At 40.0% G+C, this 25231-nt stretch overlaps 1 protein-coding gene across 1 annotated transcript; it reads right to left on the bottom strand.

The window, feature by feature from the left end:
* Positions 1 to 1193: 1193 nt before the first annotated feature.
* AKNAD1 (AKNA domain containing 1) lies at positions 1194 to 12799 on the bottom strand (the record flags this gene model as incomplete). Its single annotated transcript, XM_084266315.1, has 17 exons — positions 1194 to 1437; positions 2014 to 2155; positions 2896 to 2977; positions 3848 to 3958; positions 4047 to 4169; positions 5682 to 5767; positions 6567 to 6667; positions 7310 to 7403; positions 7891 to 8051; positions 8688 to 8820; positions 9168 to 9301; positions 9788 to 9847; positions 9958 to 10109; positions 10224 to 10353; positions 10634 to 10693; positions 11310 to 12437; positions 12764 to 12799. 17 exons carry the CDS (start codon positions 12797 to 12799, stop codon positions 1318 to 1320), a joined length of 2853 nt encoding a protein of 950 aa, XP_084122441.1. The 3' UTR covers positions 1194 to 1317.
* Between the last annotated feature and the right edge of the window lie 12432 nt (positions 12800 to 25231).

Genomic DNA, 25231 nt, shown 5'->3' with positions numbered 1-25231 from the left:
TAATATTTTTTCTTTAAGCATTTGCTGTCAAGACCCAGGACAGCAGGTTCAGACAATGATCCAGAATAAACAAAAGATATATCAAGGTTCTTGTGGTGGAGAAAGATTTTTTTTTTTTTTTGGTGGAAAGGATTAATATTTTTTTTATGGGATCTAGGAAGCCTACAGCAATTATTTCAGCTATGAAGTTCAGTTGCAAAGTGCTATCAGGGCCATGCCAACCATGAATCTAGCACAGGGGAACGAGCTTTTCACTGTGCTGCTCTCAAAGTAAAAACGTGGATAATAAGCAGAGGCAAAATGAGTCACAAGGATATACCCTATACAGGGCGAAAACATTGGTGGTGTTGGCTGTGAAATGTGGAGAAAGCTCTGAAAATTAAGGCATTGACTCAGGCTAGTAAACCAGTGGTACACAACACCAAATTTCGTTATCATTGCTTGCATGAACAGTCTGGATTATCTCTGTCCATCAACTGATGAAACTGCTCAGGTTAGCCTGGAAATGACTGTCCCTTTCCAGGAATGCATTGATACTTCTGAGTGACGATTTCCATCAGTCCTTATATACTTCAGAAAGCCTTTAGCGAATAGCAGCCCTGATAAAAAATACAAGGCTGTTAGCTGCCTACTTGCTTTTAATCACTGCAGTTAAATGGATTTCAGAAATAAATAAGACTGCTTTTCTTGGCTGGATATATTTCTACAGTAAAATTTTTCCAATTTACTTATATCGGCTAAAATCTCTGAGCCAGATATATCTGCCAAGGAAGGATACCACACTGAAGAAAGAGACCATTTAATTGTTAAGTATACATAGGCATCAAGTGGTATTACTCAAGTTACTGAGACATATGAGGAAGTACCTTAAAACAAACAACTCTCAATGTAGGGCACTCTAAAAACAAAATAATTATATATGCTAACCATGACTTGGTAGGACTTGGTATGTTAGCGTGATGCTAACCTTATGTCTCAGGTGCAGAGGTTGTTTCCTTTTGTTGGTGTTTTTAAGCAACTGCTGTTAAAGTATGGGAAGAGAATATATGTAGTAATGACTGAGATTTATTCTATTTTGGGGTTAAACTTTCTTGAAGACAATTTTTATGAAGCTTACAGAAGGTAGCTGTACACAGTAACCAGGGGTAGCCAACACATTAAAGATTTTCTGGAGACTTGGCAATGTATCTTCTGTTTCTGAGACTGAGTGTAAACCTGTAGAATATCAATATCTTGGTGTTTATAACTTTGTATTTGTAGAGATACTGACACTTCACTATCAATCAGCAAAGCAATATTGCATTTGAAACTGGGTAATTAAAACTGATTTCTTTTGACTTTAGCTAGATCTTCTGAAACTGCTCGTACCATTCGTTCTGTAGCTTTCTTCAAGCTGTTCGCTGTCTGTATGGCATGATCCAAAGTGGAACTTAAAATCTGTTGGGAATAATAAATACAGCTTTGTTAATGCTGAAGGCAATGTTGAGGTATAGAATACAAAATTATGTCCAATTATGGTTCTGTGTAGCATTTTCACTCTGAATACATGTTGAGAAGCTCCAGGATTCAAGGTGGAAGTATCTGTTTAACTGTATAATCCTTTGAACTGAGAGATATTAATACCTTTCTACAGTAGCAGCCCTAGTGTGGTGCATGTTAGTTGTACTGAAAAGGTTTTCTTTTGTGTTTGACTTGGGTTTGTATGGCTAGGGAAACATTCTTAGTTTCAGTATATGTAACGTAATTCCAGAGGTAAGATCCAGTCCCCCTCTTCTGTCCTTTTCACCATTTATGCAGAGAGGAAGTTGCATAAGAAGTCTGTAACACAATAATACTTAATATATAAGCTAAAATACTTGGGGTTTTAGCTTCCTTTTGTCTTATCCTCAATTAGAATATACATGCTTAGATTGTAATAATCAAAGAGTGGAGATGTTCAACAGTGCCATGATGTGGGGATGAACTCTTTCTGAGACAGTTCTGTGGCTTTTAATTTCCATACTGAAGTCTTACATTTGCATTGGGGTCATTGGTGTTTCTGAAGTTGATTGCAGACTTGCTTCGGGCAGACCTAGACCTGGGTAAGTATTGATGTGAAAGGCTGATCTTGTCGTATGTGCTTGGATAGCAGGTTTTGGCAGCTTCAAAGTTTTGCCTAAAGATGAGATATATAGAATATAGTACAAACAATTTTGGGAAGTAGTTCCTAAACTATGAATATATACACCTTGATGGCATACTCAGTTGCAAGTTAATTGTACAAGTAGTATTTTACATTTAATTATAAGACAGAATCAAAATGTGTTTTATGTCTGCATTGCAGTAATACAGAAAACACTCCAGGATGCAGTCAGGAAACCTCACGTAATAGCATCATGTTCTTCGTGCTGTAACCTCTGAGTGGTTTGTGCCACTGATTCCCAAATGCAGCTACTGTATTGCCAGGCAGCTACTGCTGTTGTGTAATGATGTCGAAAACTGGCAATAAAACTTGTCTTGAGTTTGTCTAGTCTGTGCTATAGTTAAGAATCCATTTGACTTCTCAGAATCCCAGTGTAATTTAATGTTAATAACAGTTAAAACTAGGACTGTTACCTGTAAAGAAATAGTTGGTAGCAAACAGAATTGCATCCTACAAATATACACCTGCTTTTCAATCTGTGAATGGGAACATACTCTTAAAATGAGAAGTCAGATGTTCACTCTCCTTAAATTAGAAAGGTTAAAGAACTACTTTGAATTACTTACACTTGCTCACAGGTTAAATATTAGAATTCTATTCAGTAATGAAATGAAAATATACAGTTTTTTTGCAAAAGAAACTGGTGAGTTTTTTCCATGCTGAATTTAAGTGGCATTTTCTGTTTGCTGTGTACAGTTACTGCTACAGCTTACCTTTGGGAAAGTCTGTTTACAAGTTCAGCCGGCTGTTTATTTTTTTGAGCCTTTTGAGTGGAGATTCTTTTCCATGAATAAACTGGAGTCATTGAGGCCATGTTTCAACCAAAAGCCAAAAGAATTAATATTCAATGTACTTTCTTTAGCATAAACAAAAATCAAGTAACTCTTGCTGATGAATAAAACTTGAATATGTTTAAGATGTTTGGCAAATGAAGACATTGACTTTCTTGGGTTTGCTGTTGAATTTAGTTCTGTGACAAATGTTACACAGACTCATATTCTCTTTTGTACACTGAAAGACAGCAGGGGACCTGTAGAATAATCAAACTCTCATAATCCTAATAATTGCATGACTACTGCTGTAATTTATAGTTCTACAGTATTAATATAGAGAAGTAGCTAACTTACACTTTCTTCCTACTGTTTGAAAATTTATATTTTTCTATGCGAAGCTTCTTCCTGCAGTATGGAGGCAGCAGTCTGAGGTAAGTGCCTGTAAAAGCTACATGTACAACACCTTTTTTAAACTGGGCTTTTGGTGGTTTTGCTGTATGTCACAAGATTTGAGCCTGGAGCTTGAATCTTCTTTACTACTTGCTTATGCTACGTTAGGTAACAGGACTGAAAGCTGGCACAGTAATGCTCAATGTTAATATACTTCCATGTGGGCACTGCTAAAGGAGATGTTCCTGTCATAGATGAAATATGGAAAGGACTCCTCATGAAGAATGAGGGAAGGCTGAAGCTTTTAGGCATGGGGATTAAACTTGTCTAGGTGTATTAAAAAGATTCGTTGATCTTGCTTTATACCCATCCACTGCTTAGCTACAGTGTTAACAATTGCTTATAGTAGTTAAATTTGGTCTGATAAATGTGCAGTGGGGCTTTCTGCCCCTTAAAATCCAACCTGCGATTGGTAATTACTTCAGTAACACATCATACTTACAGGTTGAACCAGAACTTTTATTTCTATACAGGGGGCAAGACTGAACAGACTCTTTGTAATTCCTGAGTTTAAATTGATCTCTACTTCCTTTAGGGCATCTGCATCCAAGTCCTGAAAACAAAGGCATGTTGTTTAGAAAAACAATACACTATAAACAGTATTTTTTTGGTGCGTTGTAATATTTTTGTAATCGTTATACCTTTTTTCTCTCCACATAATCTTGTACTGAATGTTTTGTAACTTTCAGCTTCATAGTTCCCAAGTTCCTGGCTTGGTGAATCATTATAAGAATCACAGGCTGAGATGTCGTCTGAATCGCTGCCTAAAATCCCAAAAATACATTAGAGGTCTGAAACATTATAAGCTTTGTCTTGTGTACTTAGGTAATTATTTGGTTTTCAGCACCGTAATTTCTAGGCCCTTTGCTGCTGTTAACACTACTGCAGCTTGAAGGAGCACTTTTTTGTCTATTTTACAGGTGGGGATTGAATTTTAAAGATTGCCTTTCAGCCCTGACTGTAAGCCTCAAATGTGTAGGGGGTTTTTTGGTGGTGGTTTTTTCCAGTCTCAGAAGTGTGGGGGTGTGTTGGTTTGGGTTGTTTTTTTTTTCTTTTTAAACTCTCTATATCCCTGTCCTTAGGTTCTTGTTTTGAAGGTTGGAATTCCTACAAGTTCAAGTGTTATGAAAACAATTCGGCCTAATAGAAGCGTGATGAGTATTTGGGTGGATCTAGTACGGTACCTCTTGAGCTATTGCACAGACCAGTTCTAGCAGTAATGGCACCAGTGTATTTCACTGAAGTGAAAGGATATCACAGAGTAGTCAAGGGCAAGAGGTGGACCAAAGGTAGGAATAACCTACATATTCAGACTTCAACCTGAATCTATGACAGCTTATTCTATTTTAGCTATTGGGTGCTAACAGCTTCAAAGTGTTCTGCGGTGGGATGCTCTAACAGAAACAAATGCTGACAGATTCTTAGTAAACCTCCAGGAGCTGGGGTCTTGGTGACTTAGCAGCTGACTGAAGTAGCTCTTGGTAGCCTGTACAGGCTTTAGGTTGGATTTGGTGAAATTACATTATTAGGAGCTGGACCAAGGAAGGATAATGTTTCCAGTCTCTGTCAGTCCTGAAAGGATCATGGATTTAGGAAAACTTTTTTTCCTTGGTTTTCATGTGGAAAAGAAAGTTGAATCCCCAAACTAAAAGCAGCAGTACAGACACAGTCACTGCATCTGTGATTTCCTTCTAGGATGTGAAATAAATGTACATGATAAAAAGCAAAACCAAAGTATTGTGTGAACACTGCTGTTACTCTTTTGAAAAAAAAAAAAAGAAAGTAGTAGAAATATATGGAAACTTAGCTAAAAAAGTTTAATTAGAATTATAGAGTAATTTGGGTTGGATAGGACTTCTGGAGATTATCTGGCTCTCAAAGCAGGACCAACTTAGATGAAGTTGCTTAGGACCCTGTCTGGTTGAGTTTTGAGCATCTCTAAGGATGGAGATGCTACAGATTCTCTAGGCAAAACTATGTCAGTGTTTGACTTGACCCAGACTTGAAGCTTTTTTGCTTGTGCCTAACTGGAAATTCTGGTGCAGTTTGTCTGTTGCCTCTTGGACTCTCACTGAGACTTCCAGAGTGAATTGGACTTGGTGTCCTCTTTAGTCGCTCTTTTCTTCTTAGTGTCTTGTTCTTTGCTAAGCAGTAGCATCTGTTAAAGCTCTGAAACAGTTTTCATGCTGCTGAGATGTGACAGGAATGTATTTCTTAACAGGATTCAATAGTAGATGCAAGCTCAGTTCTGACTTCTGAATACCATCAGTACTTACTCAGGTTGGTATCTGATAAGTCAGTCGGTTTTCTCTGAATGAGGAGGGAATGTGTTCCAGTTTTCCTTTCCTGGATGTTTGTTTTTCTTTGAGCATGAAAACAGAATATCTTTATTGTATGACAAGCCTTATGAGCATATAGTAATGTTTGACCACTTCTTAGTTAAGGAGAAATCATCAGATTTATTCATAGAAAAATTCTGCTTGTATCAGCTATCTGAAAAAGTGGCAAGTGGAACCTTAAATGAAAAACTAACCAATCGCAAAATCATGGCCCCTTTACCTAATGAAAACATTCTGGCAAAAGGATCCTGCCTTGTCAGAGCTGTTAAATGTGCTTAAAAAATAGAACTCTCAATGATGACACCTTTGAATAACCAAGTAGTATGAAATTCTGCATCAAAATAATAATCAATGGTAAGGATGATATGATTTCTTAGTAACTTTGGGTTATTAAGGTTTTAGTTGTACTGCTGATAGATAATTAGAGGAATACTTTATGTACCTTCTGAGACAACAAGGAACAAGTTCCTTGTTTGCTGTATTCAACAGGTATTTTCAACACAGAATTACAGTATCATCAAACTTGGAAAATTTTCTAAACGTTCATGAAAACAGTGATCAGATGATTGAGCTAGCTTCCCTTAAATGACAGAGGTGGGGGGGAAAAAAGAAGCTAGGTGAGTTTTACTAGATAAATAGTAAGATCTACTCTGTAAAGTAAGAGCAGATTTAGGGTCATCCTCATAATTTTATATGCACTGAGGATGTTATTCAGTATTTCATGCAGGGTCCAGTATAGAGACCTATCAGCATACATATATGTGTTCACTGAGCTGTAGAAAACCATGCCTATGACTAGCCAAAATATGTAATAACACTTACCCTTTCATACCTTCATTGGCATTACATTTTTGACTTAAGGTACGCTGACAGTAAAGTGCAAGGCCTTCAACAGCATGCTTTTCCTCAGGTGAAAGGAATGTCTGTTGCACCCAGAAGGCAAAACAAATTTATGTAAGATTGTTTATATTACTGTCTGTATATCAAACAGCATAGTGTGAACAGTGGCATCACTGGCACATCACTTCTATATAGCTTTTAGTTGCCCTCAGCTCTACCCCTTGATTTTTCTATTTACAATTCTAACTGTAGAGCAGACTAAAAAACAGGAGAACTTTTTTATGAAGCTGGAGTTCAAGACAGATTTTCATATTGCTTTGGGAGGGATTAATAATTTTAATTTTTCTTACTACCTTAAAATCAATTTTTGCAGGCAAAATTAGTCAATTGCTTGCAATTACTGTCAATGGCTTGCAATTGACTGTAGGCTTTTGCTTTCTGAAGAAATAGTAAATGAAGACTGGTAAATGCAGTGAAGTCTTCCCTCAGAAAAGCAAATTTTATCAAAACCTTAAAAACATTTGCAAGTCAGCCCTTAAATTTCTCCTTTGGAAACCAGTTCAGCAATGTTATGATACGCAGTAGCATCTCAAAATCTAAGCCATCCTGCTGTGCAAAAACTGAAGAGAAAAATGTTGCAGAATCTCAAAGCTGAATGTTTATCTAAGGTGGGTTGTTTTTTTATAAAAGGAAAAAAAAAACCAACATGGAAATAGATCTCATACCATCTTGTTGGAAGCCTGCTTGTTTCCTAGCAAACCTCCTTCTCCCAGAGGCTCAGTTTCTCTTCTGGAAGTTGATGCAGATGTTGCTTGCAACCTTAATTGGGTAAGGAGAAACCATTTATTTTATTTTTCTAATCTCATTGAGATGATTAACAAACCCATGAAATACTCCCCTGGAGGGCAGGGATGGTATCTAGCATTGTTTGACAGAGTTTCAATGACTAACTGTGTAAATATCTGCTTCCTTCCATTTTCACATTTAATTGAAAATACCTTTTTACTGGCACTGTGCTTTGACTGCAGTCATTCATGTCCTGGATTTGTGTTTGCAATGAATTTAGTACAGATTTAACTCTTAGTGAAACTGCTGATGGTGTGTTTTGGCTTCAGTAAATGCTTTGAGGTCTGTAAGGTAAGAATGCTAGACTGGGAGGAATTTTTGGGTATGTGGTTACAGAATTCTGTAAACATTATGTTCTGGAAATGCTCCTGTTGTTATGGAGATTCCAGACATGCCAATTTTCTATATTCAGCACATAATTCCAGGTATTTTTTTATGCAAGTTAAAAGCTTTCACTTACACGTGAAGACAAAGATTGCATTTGTTGCTTTCTAAAGAAAATTGATTTGTCTGTGGGATCACATCAGTTGTCTGACTCTTCTGTGCCTCATTCTTGTGAAGAAATGCAGTTTCAGTAGCTCTTCTTTCTGGAGGATCAGCAGTGCTTGAAGCTACGGAGCTCTGTACCAAGGAACCATAGCACAGATACATGTAGTATGTGGTCATTCCATTGCAAGTATGTGACTTCTATTGGCCTACACTTCCTGACTGTCTCTGATGTGGGACTGAGAAAAATGTTTTCTGACCCGCTGACTATGGAAGCATTAGGGGGTGGTGATCTGTAGATTTGTACAGGGCCATAAGATTTTTGTGTGTGTGTGCACTCATGATCAGAATGAAGTATTACCATACCTGAAAGTAAACAACTTTCTATAGCACAACAGTGTTTGGTCTTCTAGTAACTCTGCAGCTTAATCTTGAGCAAACCAAGTAGTATTTCTTCCAACTAAATTATAAATTCCTAAAACCAGAGGCAGCTTTGTAAAAGCTAAAGTAGCTGCTCATATTTTCTTATTCCAAAATTAATGCTTTTGCAGCATTAATTATGACTATTTGGTGTGGCCATGGTTTTATATTTAAACTTCTGTTAAAATATCTGAGGTAGTATGAAATTAATACATTTAAGTAACATGCTATCTAAAAGCACCATGCTCTTAGATGACAACATACAATAGTACTACCATACAGAGGTTCTTGAGACTTGCATCAGTAAAACCAAACAATGTAGTCACTAAATAATAACACTCACTGAGTTACCTCACAAAGAGAATACGATGAATGGGCAGATTCATAGGAAGTAAGTAAAGATGAGTTGCATTTGCTGTCATCAGTTTTTTCTTGGATGTCTTCAAGCAGCATGCCAAGTCTAAATATTTCCCCTTCCACCTTTCTAAACCCAACGGCAACACAGTTAGTGAAATGTGTATAAACTTGCATTTTATTTCTCACTATGATAACCACATTAGGCATTGCAGCACACTTCCCATAAGAAAAAATAAATTAATGGAGTTCACTGGGTCCCTTTTTAAGAACTTGAATCAATTAGAGTGGTAATTATAACTAGGATATGTCAAGTCCAAGATAAATTTTGGGCAAATCACTACTAGTTTACCACATAAAACATGAAGATCATGTTGTCGCTTTAGAAAAATAGTAAAGGATTAATGAAGTAATAGTTGTAAGGCACTCAAAATGTGGAAAATACACTGGTGCATTATTCAGCATTTATATTCTAACCTTTCAGGATCAAACTCTCCAATGTTGATAGACTTGCCCTTGTAGTTCTGCTGCTGTGAACTTCGGTGCTCTTCTCTAGCTGTTAAGTAATTCTTTTCCAAGGCAGCAAGGTATCTTTTCAATTGATTTAATGCCTTCACCAAGAAATAATTCAATAGCAACTGTCATCATGATTTAGCAAGCCATAGGGATAGCGATTTATGCTATGTAACACAGGCACTATTTGTAGTCACACAGGTAAAAATTTTGGTACTGCTCTCAATTGGAACAGGACTGTATCTTGTATGTGCACCTAGTGCTCTGTGTTGCTCTAATACTATGTGCAAGTAAACTTTGAATTCTGAACTGATACCCTATGTGACAAAATTCACAACTTAGATGGCAACTTTCAGTAATAGGGCCTTTCAGTAATAGTTTTGAGTCTGAATTCTTAAATCTGTTTTAAGAATTATGCTGCCTACTGAAAACCTTAATTGTTTCCTCTTAAACTCATAATTTCGGTCCAAGATTCAGAAAAGTAGTATTTTAAAATGTCTGTTTGACATTTAAAATGGAAAACTTGGAGTATCTTGCCAGAAAACTGAGAGTCTACAGCCATTTTAAGTACATAAATTAATTACCAGATACTTGTCTTGTGTGAGGAATGTTTCTTGCGTCATATGCTTACAGAAGTCTTCTACCTTCAAGACAAAATATTAGATTTTTACTTGAGATTTTAAAAATGAATATGCTAAATGAATATAGAATTCGAGCATCACTGAAAGATATATATTGAAGCAGAGCTCTTTACTTTCTTTATCAGTTGATCTGTCTGATCCTTCAATACTTGAGACAGCTTTTCTCCTTGTATAGGTTCTGGCAGAAAAGTACAAGGATTGAGACAGCATGCTTCTGTGGTACCAGCTGCTGGTAATGCTGATGCTGTTGTGCCACGCTGTAATCCTACATAATATAAGATCAGTGAATTGGAATTTCTGCTGCAAATATCTGCCTAAAATGTCTACATATCAAGCTACATGAAATAGTCGTTTGCATAGTTACTGTAACTTCATTTACTTGCTTTAGAGAAACCATTTGTAGATTGCATAGGGATAGGAGCACATGATCTAAAGACTTGAGAGGACGTCCCAGTGTCTCCTGAGTAAATGGCAACGCTGGCATTTGGAAAATCTGACTGAGGAAGCATCTGTTAAAAATGAGAACTTTGGTTATAGAAACAATATATTGAACACTTGTGGGGAAAAAAACCCACCTCAATACATAGGAGAAGCTATTAATAATGTTTTAATTATAAAAATATCATACAATTGTATCTGTTTATAGTTTAATATATGCATAGTGTCTCTCATAAAAATACTTTGAAGATTATTTTTATAAATGTAAAATATGAAGGTGACAGAATAGTTTTGGGGAATAATCATAGTCTTTGAGATAAAGAGGAATAAATAATATCTTTAGAGATTTACCTTAGGATTCAGTCCCAGATGGTCAGTGTGACTCTGGGTGCCAGTGTGCTGTGTCTGCATGTTATTTGCAGCCAAGAAAGAATAGGGAAAACTATTAAAACTGATTATATCTCAGACAATTTACTAAGATAAAAGTCTAGGAATAGACTTGGGCATCTGTATAGCTCCCTGCATGAACTGTGGCAGGGCATCGGACTGAAAACCTATTATCTAATTGCTAACAAACTCCTTCCTACAGTAAGGGAAATACTGTTATTAAACAAATCCTTTGGAAAAGAATTAACTTGCCAATAAATAGCTGAAGAGTGATAACATGAAAAAAGGTAGAGATGCCAGGCACAATATAAAGATATATTTTTAAGGAAAACTTTCAATATAGTACTTTTACACACAAAATACTAGAGTTAACAATTTATAATGAACTTCCTAATGATTTGATAAGATGCTTTGTAATTGCAGATAATACTGTGGAACATCATTAAATATTTAGTAATGAGAGTTCTACAGAAATTCAGTCCCACAATTTTATTAGTGAAAGCAGTGTTGGCTGTGTACTTGCTGAAACCTTCAGACTGCCTGCATGAGCTAGTTGTGTTAGATTTTACTGGGCACAGAGCATCTCACAGTAAATACCACTCTACCAAGTGTTGAGAATTTCTTAAAGCACCGTAGTTACCTCTAGTTGTTGCACCAGTTGTGGCATGCTGACTTCTTGGTTCTCTACTTCCACAGATCTGAAATAGCTCTTATTTTCTAGGATGTTGTTCACAATTCCTGATTTGCTTAACAAAATAGGGAAGGATTTTGTTCCTTCAGTTGTAGGAACTGAGTTAACATGGTGACTTCTTTCTGGTATTTGAACTTGTGAAGTGACTTCAGGAAAGTGAGGAAGACAATGGTGAGCTTGACCTTGGCTGTATCTGAACTCCTGAACTGAAAGTGGTTTCTTCAACAGGGCATGCTCTCCATTCATTTCTTGCAAGATGTGTGTATCTTCGTTCTCATTAATCACTTGTGAGTTTTGTTGTCTGTACCCATACCTATCAGAAGAAACAGGCATCTTCACAAACCACCTGTTTTCATCTAGTAAATTGTGATTAATATCACCAGTGTCTATTTCCTTGTGCTTTTCTAAGTGATACTCCTCCAAGTTAGTTGCCCATTGTGTATATGCTAGAGGGCCTTTGACATGTTGTGAAGGCTCAGGTTGGTTTGTAGTGTCATCGATACTCTCAGTACAGGATGTCTCTGGTATTGTCTCACATTCAATTAACTGGCATGTGCTTATTAGCTCTCCCTTAGGAAAATGACGCAAAAGGACACTGGACATTTTTGAGCGAGTTAGATGTTCTTTGCCATCTCGTTTGCTAAACCCACTAACGGGTAGTTCCTCCCTGAACGAAGCTTCACTTCCAGGATTTTCAGCTGAAATTCGCACTGTTCCTCTGGCAGCTCTGTGGTGACCAGAGGTTTCTTCAGACTGCAGATGAGTTTCATTACTTGCCGTTGCTTTTACCTTTTGGTTGTCTTCAGGACAGGATAAGCGTAAAAGGCCAGAAATGCCTTTTGTGCAAGCATTCAAGTGATCCACATGATCACTGTATCTACAGGTGGTTTCTATATCTACATAATAAGGTAAGTCATCTTGTTCCTCCTCAGTTGCATCTGTCATGCAGCCTAATCCATCTGGAAATGAACTATTCCTTTGGTTTCTCAGCCCGTCTGGCACCCTGTACATCTTTGTAGTCTCCATCTCTGGTTTACACAGAATGTGAGTGCCATTACTTGTTGTGTGGATCAGGATCTGTAAGGTATGAGCAAGAATGGTTTTATACTTAAATATGCTTGCGAATGAGATCTGCTTCTGTCGTGCACCTGCTGTAAGCTTTGTTTAGGACCACCCCCATGGCGTGGATGTTTTCTATCTATGTTGGTGTAAGTCTCCATTAACTGCTGGAGGAAGTAGAAGGGCACACGTGAAGTATCAGGGATGAAGGAGCGTTGAGCACAGTGCCAGGTCACTGTCCTGGCTGGTTAACCCTCTGCAGCCAGCACTGTCCCGCCAGCGCCCTGCCGGGGAGATCTCGGATTAAACGAACAAGTAAGAGCGTATCACTCCTCACACGTTACCTTACCCCTCTGCAGAATTTCTCCAGCCAGAACCATAGCACCGGCCTCTTCTGAATTTCTCACCCTGCTCCTTCTGCCGCGCGGCTGTCACCGTGCCCGCGCCCGAGCGCACCTTACTGCAGCTTCGCCGCCGTGTCGCACGCAGGACCAGCAGCGAGCCGAGCACTTACAGCGCTGCTCTGCCTGTAGGGCTGTGCCTTTCGTTCCCTGGGGCACAGGGAGCTGTGCCGCTGCCGCTTTCACCAGCGGTGCCCCCCGCCCCAGGCTTTGCTGCGGCGGGCGGGCAGCGGACCCCGATGCGGCCTTGGGGCGGGGGGGCGGTACGGCGCCAGGTGTGCGGCGGCGCTGCCCTGCCCCGCCCCGCCCTGGCGCGGTGTCCGCTTACGCGCCCGCACCCCCAGCGGGGAGGAGCGCGCGGGCAGGTGCTGCCGTGGCCAAAGCCGCTCCCGTCCTCGCCCCGCCCCGCCACTCGCGGCCGTGCCCCCTGCCCCTACCCATTGGTTCGTATGAATGATGCGGTCTTCCGGGGGCGGGGAGGAGCCTGCGCAGAGCCAGCTGCGGGCGGCCGTTGGCCGGAGCTGGGGGCGGGTGAGTGCGCGGGGATTGGCGGGTTCGAAGAGCGGCTGCGCGTGGGCAGGCACCGCCCCGCCCCCTGCAGCCCGCCGCGGAGATCGCTCGGGGAACGGCTCCGGCGCCGGGGCCTGCCGGCGCCTCAGCCCGTGGCCGCGCCGACACCCAGGTGAGGCGCGGCCCCGGGCGGGGTGGGGGGCAGCGCCGGGAGGCCCGGTCGCTCGCCGCCGGCTGTGAAGGCGGCGGCTGGGGCGGGGGGTGGCGCAGTGAGCGCTGGATGCCAGGACAGGGGCTTCGCGGCCGGCAGGCGCCGCGCTGCGGGGAGCCGCCTGGCCCGGGTGCGACCATCAGCTCCCGCTGCCGCTCGTCGGCACCTGCTCCGGGGCCGCGCTCGGACCGTTCCGGCGGCGGCTCTTCCCGGCCCGACTTGCCAGGGCGGCTGCGGCCTCTGTCGCTGAGCCGCTTCTGAGGGCCTGATGCGCTAGCCGGTAGCCTTGCCGTGCGGGCGCTGCCAGAGGCCCGGCACTTGGGCTTCGCACGGGGCTTCTGGCGGGCGTCGGGCTCAGCCCGTCAGAAACAAGCGCGGGACGTACCTATCCAGCCGGGCCGCGCTGTTCGTGCAGCACTGAGAGATCGCCCGTGTCTCTCTGAAGTCAGCTGGAGGCAACAGGCATCGCTTCGGGTATGGGGGGGCGGGGGACCCGCAAGCGGGCCGAGAAGCGCTGAGGGAGCGAGCTCTGAACTCCTTAGTAACTCGCGTTAGGAGCTGTGCTGGGGTATAGCTGCTCCAGCACCAGACCTTCCTTACCCCCTGGCTTGTCGCCGTTGCGTGCGTAGTGCAGGTTTTGTACAGAGGAGTGTAGAAACCGGGAATTCCTCATCCCTGTGTCGACTGGATTGCAGAGACACGAGAGGCTGCACCCCGCCTTGAAGCTGGGGCTTTTCTTTGTAGAAGCTTTTCCAGGCGCTGTGCGGTTCCTGTCAGGCTCCTGCCGGCAGGCCGCAGGCATCCTGGGTTGCCATGGGGAGCTGCACAACCATCTCAGAATTTAAAAGAACAGGCCTTTGAGTCTTGGAGCTCAAAACGGTCCGTTGAGAGACTCCAGTACCTCCTGAAATTGTGTCTGAAAACTTCATACTTTTCGTTTAAGTAATAATTTCATTAGAGCTGAAAACTTCAGCTCATCATGGTCATCCTCACAATGCAATCCTAAATTCTTATGTTTTTATTGTGTGTTTCATTTCTAGGCCTGTAATTCCATTAATGGTTAGCTAGGCTTACGAACTGTGGCTGTGCCTCCCTCTTTGGAGGGAAGGACTTTACACTTTGCTACTTCCGTATAAAGCTGAGACAAAACTCACCTGAAACTTAAGACAGTTGTATTGGATGTGGAGAAACCTGTGTAGGTCTTGTCTGTTGCTTTATTTAAAATGCTAAATCCCCTTGCAGCTCTTTCAGGCAGCTTTTAAAACTCTGATGCTACCCTTGATTGAGATTTACATAAGAACTTGATGATTACATTAAAGTAATTTCTACAGACGTATTAATAGTCATTTACTGTCTTGTTCTTGTGCTCTCACGTGTGGTTTAAATTGTTAGGGTTTTTTCCCCCAAGTATTTAGAGACAACAATTCTTTCTCCTCTTAGACTTTCTTTTGGTAGTCACCAAGCCAGTCGCTTCCGGTGTGAATGCTGAGTAAAAGCATTGTAAAAGGGTAGAAAACTTGTTTATTTTAGCATGTTGCAGAGGAGAGCAGCACAGTTTTGAAAACGTTAAACTCCTACAGCTTGTCAGGGTGGGAATTTATTCTAATTTTGCTAGCACTCTTCTCTTTCTGATGTCAATTCTCAGCCTGTTCTTGTCAACAAACGACAGAAGAGTAATTTTCTAAACCAGTGTCCTTCAGGTCCCCATGTGCAGTATGATTTGGAGAGCAGCGTGGCTCCCCATTAGTTAGGAAGGAACAGTTTTGTTAAGAAGTGGGTGATTTTTCTAAAACTAAATGCTGTCTGCCCATAGTTTTAACTATTGAACGTGTTTTCCTCATTTTATGCAGCTTATTGGGATTTTTGTGTTTTGCATAAAACTGGGTCATTATTAACTTCTCCTAGTTTTCCACTTAAAAAAAAATTATAGAAAAGATACTGGTACGTTTGTCTTTGTCATTCATTTTTTTGTCGGTTGTGTGGTCAGTTTCACTTTCCACAAAGTAGTCATTCCTGCCCAGATCTGGTAACGATGGTTTTGGTTTTCTTAGTCTTTTATGGTTAATTTCATAAGGAAATTGTTTAAGGAGTAAGTATTGATCTTACATCTTTCTGAAACATTAACCTGCTACTGCTATTACTATTCCTGTGAATGAAATAACAAGAGAGATGAGATGAAGAATAAAACCCCTAAATGTTTATTTATGTACTTAATAGTAAATCAGCTGTGCAAATTATAGTATAACAAAAACCATGGCTGGTGGAAGATTAAGAAGGTAAAAATACAAGAAAAATAGAAGTGGAAAAATTGGTTAGAGATGGTCTTGAAACATAGGTATTGTTGAACAGGTGGTAAATGTCTAGCTGCTTTTGGGGAGTCATTTGGCAGTGTTTGAAGGTTATGGTTCTTGTTCATATAATAAGACACTAGTATTTTAAACCTTTACTAATAGGATACTAATAGGATACTTGCATACAGCTGAGTTACAGGCTATATGAACCATAGACTGCTTTGCAGACCACATATCTAAATCTTTTTAAACTTCTGTTTACCGCTTTTTACATTTTATTTTTGTCTTCCATCATCATGCTGGTGTACTGTTAGGGATTTTGCTCCTGTACCTTACCTGTGATCATTGCTTTGTTAAGAGGTCACTATTGTGACCAAGAGTATCTGTGTGATCATATGTGTATGTAGCAGATAAATCTGTAGGCAAGGGGGCAAAAGTGGAATCCAGTTCAGTACAAACAGACTGCAGAAAAATGGATTGGCTAACTTCTGAATAGATTTGCACCTGCATCCCAAATGTTAGAATAAATATGTAAAGCAGTCTACAACTTGGCACCTCAACACATGGATTTTCACTAAAACTGTCTAGGTGATGTGCCATAAATAAACTGTACCTGTGTCTGGCGGAAGCAAACAGTCAGAAAAAACAAGAGTTTCTTCTTATTACTGTCTGCTTCCTGCAGGCACAGGTACAGTTGTGTTCATCCTGCATTTTGACAGTTTTTACAGGTTGTAGCTGTATGTTGTTCAGGTGCAGGCTAATAATTGAGAAGCCAGTTAATATTTGCTGTGAATACTTGAGAACTGAGGGCACAGGTGATGCACCAAGCAGTACTGCTAGTGGTGAACTGTCACGGATGTTTCAGCTGCATCATACGGGTTCTGTGACAGCTGCATCTGCTCCTGGCTGGATAAAAACTTGCTGTAGTGGTAATAAGTTATTTATGCTGATTGCCTGCTTAGTCTTTGAATGAACATTACAGTGTTTGATAGAGTAAATTAAATCAAATTAGGAGATTTAAATTTCTTCATTTAAATTGCTGTTGTGTTTTACTGCCTGTGATTCTAAGGCTTTTAAATGAATTTATTTTTTAATTTATGAATTATGGCTAATTTTCCCCTCTCTCTGCAAGATGCTTGTGCAGCCTGCCTGTCTTCCTTTCACTTTCCAGAATAACTTTGTAAGAGATGTTATAGGCCAGTAAGGAGCTGTGCTAAGTGGAACGTTTTATTGGAGAGATTTCTGTTGAACTTGCTCTATCAGCTTAAGTACAAATAGTCAGTACTTTGTGCTGTGCTTTTCCCATCTGGTGTTCTTTCACATCATATGACATGCTCCATTTCCCAAACTGAGGGTACTTGAATAAATGTCTTGTTGGCTGGAAGAGGCCTGAGATCTTGTGTATGTTAATTTGTATGATGAGATAGTGTCTAATAAGCAGAAGGAGCAATGTTCAAATCTGTGTTGAGAACATCATAACAGAACTCTTACTGATTTTTTGCCAGTGTGATTTAAGCTAACACCAAGAATAAAAGGATGTCAAGTTACTGCTTTGTTATCAACTGTCGTTGAACTGTGTTATGACATTGAAGCGTATCTCACCTCCAGTTGTGGGATGCCTGGAAAGAAGGCAGCACAATGTTTGGTTTTGGTCTGTGAATGATAATATATTCAAACTAAGAACTCATTCTGATTTAAAAAAAAAAAAAAAAGAAAAGGAATCCTAATAATACATTAATGCATCAAATATGTGAAAACTTATTGTCTGTTCTGACCTTGTCCTTTTTAGGGCAAAGAGAGGATGCTATTCTGCTATCTCTTTGTATCTGAAATCTTAATCTTGATGCATTTAGAATTAGTTTTCAGTTGCCTGATTAGTTTTATTATGTGGATGTTATGTTCTGCTGGCACTTCATGTTCTTTTCCTTTCTTATTTTGTTGTATTGTGGGATTGCCTTACTTCAGGATTTAAATAGATGGCTTACATAAGACTATCTGCAGGAATATCCTTATAATAAAAATGCTTGTGGTTACTCATGTTAGCTACACCCAGTTCTTCAACTTGCACGCTAGACAGTAATTACGTACATTAAGTAGCAAGCTGATTTCCAGCTATATACTGATTCTCTTAGGAAAAGGATGTTCTATTCTGGAAAGATACTCTGTGATGGAGGCACTGAGAGGTCCCGGTCCAGTCTTGCATCGTTGAACACTGATACTTAATGTACTTGGATATCAGTCTAGTATGTGCATTTATTGCTACTTGATTTTACTCATTGAGACTGTATGTTCTGCTTGTTTGGTGGTGTTGACAGTAATCCTTAGGCTGTAAGTCACTATATGGCTTGCAGTGTTGCCAGATGCCTTCAATATTTCTATTCACAAACAGGCTAGAACTACTTCACTATGCCTAAGAGGGTATGTTCACGTTTACTAAAGTTAATAGACTTGGCCTGGAACTGTGACAGTACTCTGAATATTCCAGCGATGAGGATATGTATTTTTTTGTCACTTAAGTATTGTATCATTTTTCTAAGTTTCTGACATCTCTTTCTTAACTGAAATGTATATATAGTCCATTTTAAGGACTATATATACATTTCAGTCTGATTGCTGGGTGAAAATAGTGTGTTTAGTGTGAGTAGAGATACCAGATTCTGGCCAGAAATTTGAATGTTCCTTAACTGAAAGCTTTACATTTTCCTTGAGTCTTTGGCATGATACAGGTTTTGCTTGTTCCGTAATGTACGTGGTTTTTATCTCCTGCTCATGTTTTTGCATGAAAAACGTGACTCAGAGAAGGAAGATGCTTCTGGATTCAGTTATCATGGTTGTTTGGAATATTTTTATTATGATCTGGCAGAAATAGCTTGTGTCATTCATACTGATTGTGTGTTAAGGTTGATAATTGTGAGTAATATTGAAAATAATGTTAGGCAATGCTTGCTTGTTAAACATTCTGTTTAACAACAGAAGGGAAAATGAACAAAAAGAACATACAGAGTTTAAAAGGCTTGGCATGTCACACATCTTTAGTGTTATTTAAAGCCCCAAACACTCTATTATTGGTGCCCCATAAACAGAAAGGAAAAAAACTTCTAATATACAGAATAAATGGAAAGTGTATGCAAGTAATGCTAGAGAGCACGTAGAAATTCTCCTAGACTTTTGTTTTCCTTCAGCAGAATGTTGTGTGAGCCAGGGTGTTTGCTATGCCAAGAAGAGATGTGAGCAGAGGGGAAATCAGGAGGAAGTAGAATATGTGAAAGGGTACAGAGGAGCCGAACCTTCTTCTACCTGTATTTAGAACCCACCACGCAGCAAGGTCAGTTTGAGTTTAGGTAACTAAAGAAAGGCAGGGAAACACAGGCAAACAACCTTTTTAGAAACAGGGTTTCTAAACCTCCACTGTTACTCTGTGTCATCCTGTAGGACTGTATTAGCAGTTGGACAATAAATGTTGGACTCTGCTCTGGAGCTGTGTTCCTCTAATACTGAAGTCAAGTCCGTGCTTTCATTTTCAGCTGTGGATGCAGCGAGATCCTTGCTTCTTTGTGAGTAAAATTTGTCTCAGAAGCACTTGCCACCTAGTAGTGCTTTTTTTAAAAATCATCTCATGATTTAGGAAGATCTAATTGCTAAGACCTTTTCAAAACTTATTAAAAATATAATTTCCTATATGAGTACGATTTATAATTATATATTTAAACTTGTAAAGTAGCTGTGGATTTTTATGCAATGTTGTCATTGCTTATAGTTATTACTATTTTCAGTAAAATTCTTTTACAGTCCTACTTTGGACTACCATCCTGGACATACTTGTGCACCTTTGTCATGAGGAGTTTGCTCCTCCTGCAGTCATATTGATGACTAAATTAAAGCAAATTGAGTAAATTAAAATACTCGAACATCAAGTCTTCTGTTTGGGTAACAGTGCCAGAAACAAATTGGGGAGAGAAATGAAGAGCAGAATCACTCGGATCATGCAGGAGTTCATGACAGATGATTGTATTTGTGTCATTTTTCACTTAGCACTTATTTTAATTTTTTTGAGGGGTGGTATCATGAGTGTCATAGCTCCTGTCATTAGTATTTTTCCACTCTTCCATAACTTCAGTGCTTCTGTTACCTGTCTAGAAAGACTGCTGGTTATACTGCAGTAATTGTCTTGAGCATTAAGTGGCTAAGAAAGGAGATTAAATAATTTCAGATGGTGGAGTTAAGCTTTCATACCTCAGTGTTGTAATTCTATTCTTTTGATTCATAAAAGGTAGTTAGCTATGCATTGATGGGTTCTGGTAATAAATGCTTGCCTAGCCTTATGGGGCCAGTTACAATTTCTTTATTCTCTTTCCATCAAGGAGCTGATAATTTCATATATAAAAGATAGTTCTGTCTACGTTATTTGGGGAAAGGAGAGGAAACTTCATATTCCTTCTTCTATGTGTATCCTATGAGTGAAATTCCAGGCTTGTGAAGCAGAGGGTTCATACTATAGGATTCCCATCGTGCTGAAAGAACGTCAAGTGTGGCCCAAAGCTGACATGATACCCACCCATTCCACCCATTTTGGGATTGTCTACGGTATTCTATAGTGTATCTTGGTTTCATACAGGTCCATATTTCTAAGTCAGCGTGGTAAACATGATTGGGGTGGAGGAGAGAGCATCTGAATCAAGAACATTAGACAGTGGTATCAGTTTACTTGCATCTTGTCTGATGAGCCTGGTAGCATAGGATGTGTTAGGCTGGTTCTTTCCCATTCACAGCTGATTACAAACTGCAGAATCTGCTTTATCAGACTCACACCTAGGAGGGATGTCTGAGGTTGTTTACTAACCTCAGCTTTCCTGTTCTGTCCTTTAGATGCAACCTGTTAAAGTCTGATGTGAGCAGCACTTGGATTATACGCTGGAAAGTATGCTTGTGTGCTGCCAAACCAGTCCTTTAAAAGAAGCCTTTGGCTTATTCTGGGGGTATCTGCTCCTTATAAATACACAAGGAGGAGAAGGCAGTATTTCAGAGCAGGTTTTGCTTGATGCAGTTACTGACCCTAAATAACACCTCAGATTCACTTTATGAGCAAAGGGGGTTTCTGTGTGCTGTCAGCTGATCAGATGTCAAACTTCTGCGGGAAGTGGTGCAGACAGGAGGTTAAGCTTCCAGGAGTAACTGTGCTGGTCTTAGCACAGTGTCTCTTGTATCTGCAGGATCCATGCTCAGGACTAGTTGCATATACTGTGCTTAAAGTTTGGAAGAAAATAGCTTTTTCCTAGCATGGCACACAGTTATTTTAACATTTGTTCACATGGGTGTATTTCTTACTACAGAAATGCTAAGAAGGATGCTGATACATCCTTATTATGACTTGATACAGAATTCTAAGGGGGGGGGGGTGAGGCTTATTTTAGGCTTATTTGTTAATTCAGGTATAAACCTAAAAAATATCACTGGGCAGCACTGAAAACTAAAATTAAGGTTTGTCTAGTTCTCTGTGATCCTTGTTGAACTATTTGTGTTTATATGTTAGTTTGTGTTATGGTTTGGAGCCAAGCTAATTTCTGCATGACAGTAACCCAATTGTCAGTATGTTTTTGTTGATGTTTAGTCTGTCTCTACCCATAGGGTATGTAAAGCACTTCTTTGTTTTCAGGTAATCCACTTCAAGCTTCTTTTCCACCCATGCTTTAGCCTCTGCCTGAAAGGAAATTCAAACTTTGGGCTGATCTTGGAACAACAAATTTCTGTACCTTTTTTTTCTAGGGAAATACAATTTGTGCAGTTGGTCTACCTCTGTTTCTACTTTCCTTTAGTAGCTTTTGAATCTCTCGGTCTTCCTTTGGCAGCTGCTCTTTTCCTTTGTAAAAAACCAGCATTATTCGATTGTCTCCTTCAGAGCCAGGCAGAAAGAACTGAGCTGTGGGACCTCTGCCAGCCTCTACCGGCCAGTCAGCCGTGTAGCTGTGAAGCCAACGTGTAACTCTAAAACCGAGGGATCTGCCAGGGTGTTCAGTGTAACTAAGAACTGCAGATGGATTCGAGTCATTGTCTCCCACTGTGATAAGCTGTAGTATGTAATCAAATCTTTTCTGAAGTGGAAAATGGCTTAGAACATGAAACACTTCTCTGGAAGTTGTATTAAGTAGGGCAGGTAGCTTGTGTAACAGGCTTTGGAGAGAGAAGTCACAGGTATTGTTTTATTGCTGTCAGGGACTTGATACATCCTGATCAGAATTGAAGATGGAGAAAGTCTTGGTTTCTTCCTTAACTTTTCTGGAGAGGGAGTGAGCCTCATTCAGGTCTGTTTGGTCAGTTCAGCACTGCTAATGGAAGGTTGAGATGTACTTTCTTTGGGTATCAGCCACTCGGCCTTGGTTCCCTTGCTGAGAACGCTGGTAATGATGTTATGAATGATTCCAAATAAGTGCAACTGTGATGGGATTCCACTTTTTAAAGCACTATTGGGTGGGATTCCTTTCAGTCTGTGACATTGGTATTTTACCTCTTTTATTATTTTGCTGCAAAATTTTTAGAAAATAATGTAGATGTTATGCACTTTCAAAGAAGCAAGTTGAAAGTAGTTCCATAGAATTTAGTGAAGAATCCTGTCTTAAAACCTCCTGCCATGCAAACTCTGATCTTCTCTCTCTATAGAGCTTCTATATGAATCCAAGATTTAATAGAAAAGAATGGAAAGTGACTTTTTGACAGTGATTTTTAGATAAGATTGAGGCAAAGTTGGCTTTTTACTGAAGGAGGCACAGTATTTTTCTGTATGCTGTTTTCTGGTACTTCGAAATATTAAAAAAGCTAGGGCTTCCTGCATTGGATAGCTGGAATAGTAAAACTCTGCATTTTATATTTGTGCATGCAACCTCAATTTTCTATTCATGCTTTTCCTGAAAGGCAGAGCTCCAACACGGATATGAGTTTTGCATTGTTTAAGCAGCAGCTTTGTGATAATGCAGATTTTCTTCTGAGGAGACACCAAGTGCTTCTTTCATGCTACATGATGTTTTAATTTAAAAAAAAAAAAAGGCAAGTTTAGGAGACAGCCTGTTCCACTGTTAGATAGATGTGTGGAGGAACTTTGGGTTTCTGCTGCTTCACTAGGCTTTTCTGCTGAAGTACCCTGTCCTCTGAGTCAGTCCTCACATACACTGGCTCAGGAGGGGCTTGGTTACACAGAGGTAATTCTGAATAAAGGTGCACCAGTAGAAAGAGCAGGGCTTGGTTTGCTATAGTGTAATCCTCCCAAGGTGGGTTCGTGCCTGAGAGATGCTCATCAACTTCCACCTCCGGGATTTTTAATTCACTGCTGTAATTAATATGTTTAACTTTGCGTACTGATTACGTGTTGCAATGGCTGAATGTAGAACTTGACATCCTAATGACTTAGGAGTGAAGGAAGGGAGGTATGAAGACCAGACCCAGTAATTTTTGTTGGATCTGCAATCATCATGTATTGGCTGGCTCGGGTGTGTCCATATCACCCTCCCAAGACCAGGAACATGCCATATGGCCAATAAGGAGGGAGGAAAGCAGGAGTAGTGGTTCTAGCTGGTAGGAGATGGTGGCATCAGTCAGAAGATGAGGTTAAGTACGAGGCTAGACATATAGCTCAGATAAGATGAAGTTCTAAACAGCTGATGTGAAATTTACTGTTAAAAATAACTCATTTAAATAAATAGTCAACCTGATGTACTTTCAAATATTTTTTAAAAATTAAATTTGACTTTTTACTTTTAAAAAAAGCTTCTTAAATTATTCAGTTAATTACAGTTATTGTATAAATATACCAGTTGCCCTAGTCACAATTTCATGATTGTGGCAGTTGCCGAAGCACACGCTTCTGTTTGTGGCATGTAGTAATTTGCATGAGTGTATCCACCTATGGAAGAGAACTTACCTGAGCAGCAGGGGTGCTCATGGATTGCAGTAGACTGGGTGGCCTGCAGCCGTCTGCTTGGATGAGTTATCTGATTTGAGGTTCAGACAAACTTCCGGAGAGTGGATACCTGTAACACAGTCTTCCCAGCACGTGGGTTGCAGTGGTATTGTAAACTGTATGTGTCACACTTAGTAATTGCCAAAATATACCCACACCCAGTTGTTGATGCCAAACAGGTTGAATGATGAGCATGGAAAGGCAAAATAGTTGTTTGACTGGAAGAATGTGGATGGTCTGTCTGAGGGGTGCTGCTGAGGTAGTAGTGATAGGAAGGATGAATCTTCACAGCTCGTACTTGATAAAAGTAATGAGAGGAAAAGGCATGGCCTGCAATGACAATTAAAAATAGGGTTGCATTTTCTTCTGGTGACAGCTTTAAATCTTGTCTTTTGATGTTTCTAGTCTCTTGATGAAATATGCATTTGTGAGTTACACTATATTTACTTGCAAAGGAAGGTAATTAGTACTGAGCAATAAATGTGTCAACTCCTCTACTAAATATATACATAAAAGTGGGTAATTTTTTGAATACAGAGCTCCTTTTCTGTTAATCTTTTCCCTGCCAGCATAAACAAGACTAGCTTCTTTAGTGCTGGCTGCTGCAGTCCCTTGGAAGCGGAGTTTGGAGCTCATATGACAACGCTGCAGCATTTTGGAATGTGAAGCTGGTGTTAAAAAAAAAAAAACCCTAAATCAACACTTTCCCTCTTGCCCCCCATACCTCTTCCCCTTTTCTTTTGGAGGGGGGAAAAAGGAATCGAGCTTAAACCTCTGCTACCTTCTGTACTCATAGCATCCTGGGTGGGATGATCACCAGAACAGATCATCTCCAGATGGGATTGTGTCAGCCAGTTCTGACTAGTGTGGCACTTCAGCTAAATATCAGGGTTTCTGCAGTACCCATTACAAGTAACACAACTTGTGATCTGTTTTACAGTATGCCTTTCATTGTGTCACTTTCATCCTTTAAGCTTTTTGCTTGGAACTTCATGAGGCCAAAGAATAAATAACATGGTTAAATTACTCAAGATCTCCAACAGAAAAAAGCGTTGCTTTTTGTTAAACCTTCTTTGCTTTCTTGCTTGCCTACAGGAGCTGCAGTACGTATGGAGGGTTTGGCTCTGGCTTTAGTTTGTGATTGACACTTCCTGCTTGGTAGGAGTAGTGTTATGCTTTTGCATCAGCTGCAAATGGTTATGAGCTATTAACTGGTTATGAGACTTCAAGCCAAGCATCTTGTGTTCCCTTTTCAGAAACGCAGCTGAATGGACCTTAAAGGGCCACAGATGAAAGAACTTGAACACGTTTCTGAAGGTTTAAGGATGTGTCTGACAGTGACCTCCTTACCTTAGTAATAAAGAAGAGTTTTTCGACAGGAGCTTAGGAAATCTTATCTCCACCTTACTAATATACTGACTGGAATGGTGTTCTGACAACAAATCTCCGTA

The sequence above is a fragment of the Gallinula chloropus genome, assembly GCF_964237585.1.
Source record: "Gallinula chloropus genome assembly, chromosome: 6".
NCBI lineage: Eukaryota > Metazoa > Chordata > Aves > Gruiformes > Rallidae > Gallinula > Gallinula chloropus.
The sequence above is the reverse complement of the archived record's forward strand: the minus strand, read 5'-3'. Positions and strand labels throughout refer to the sequence as shown.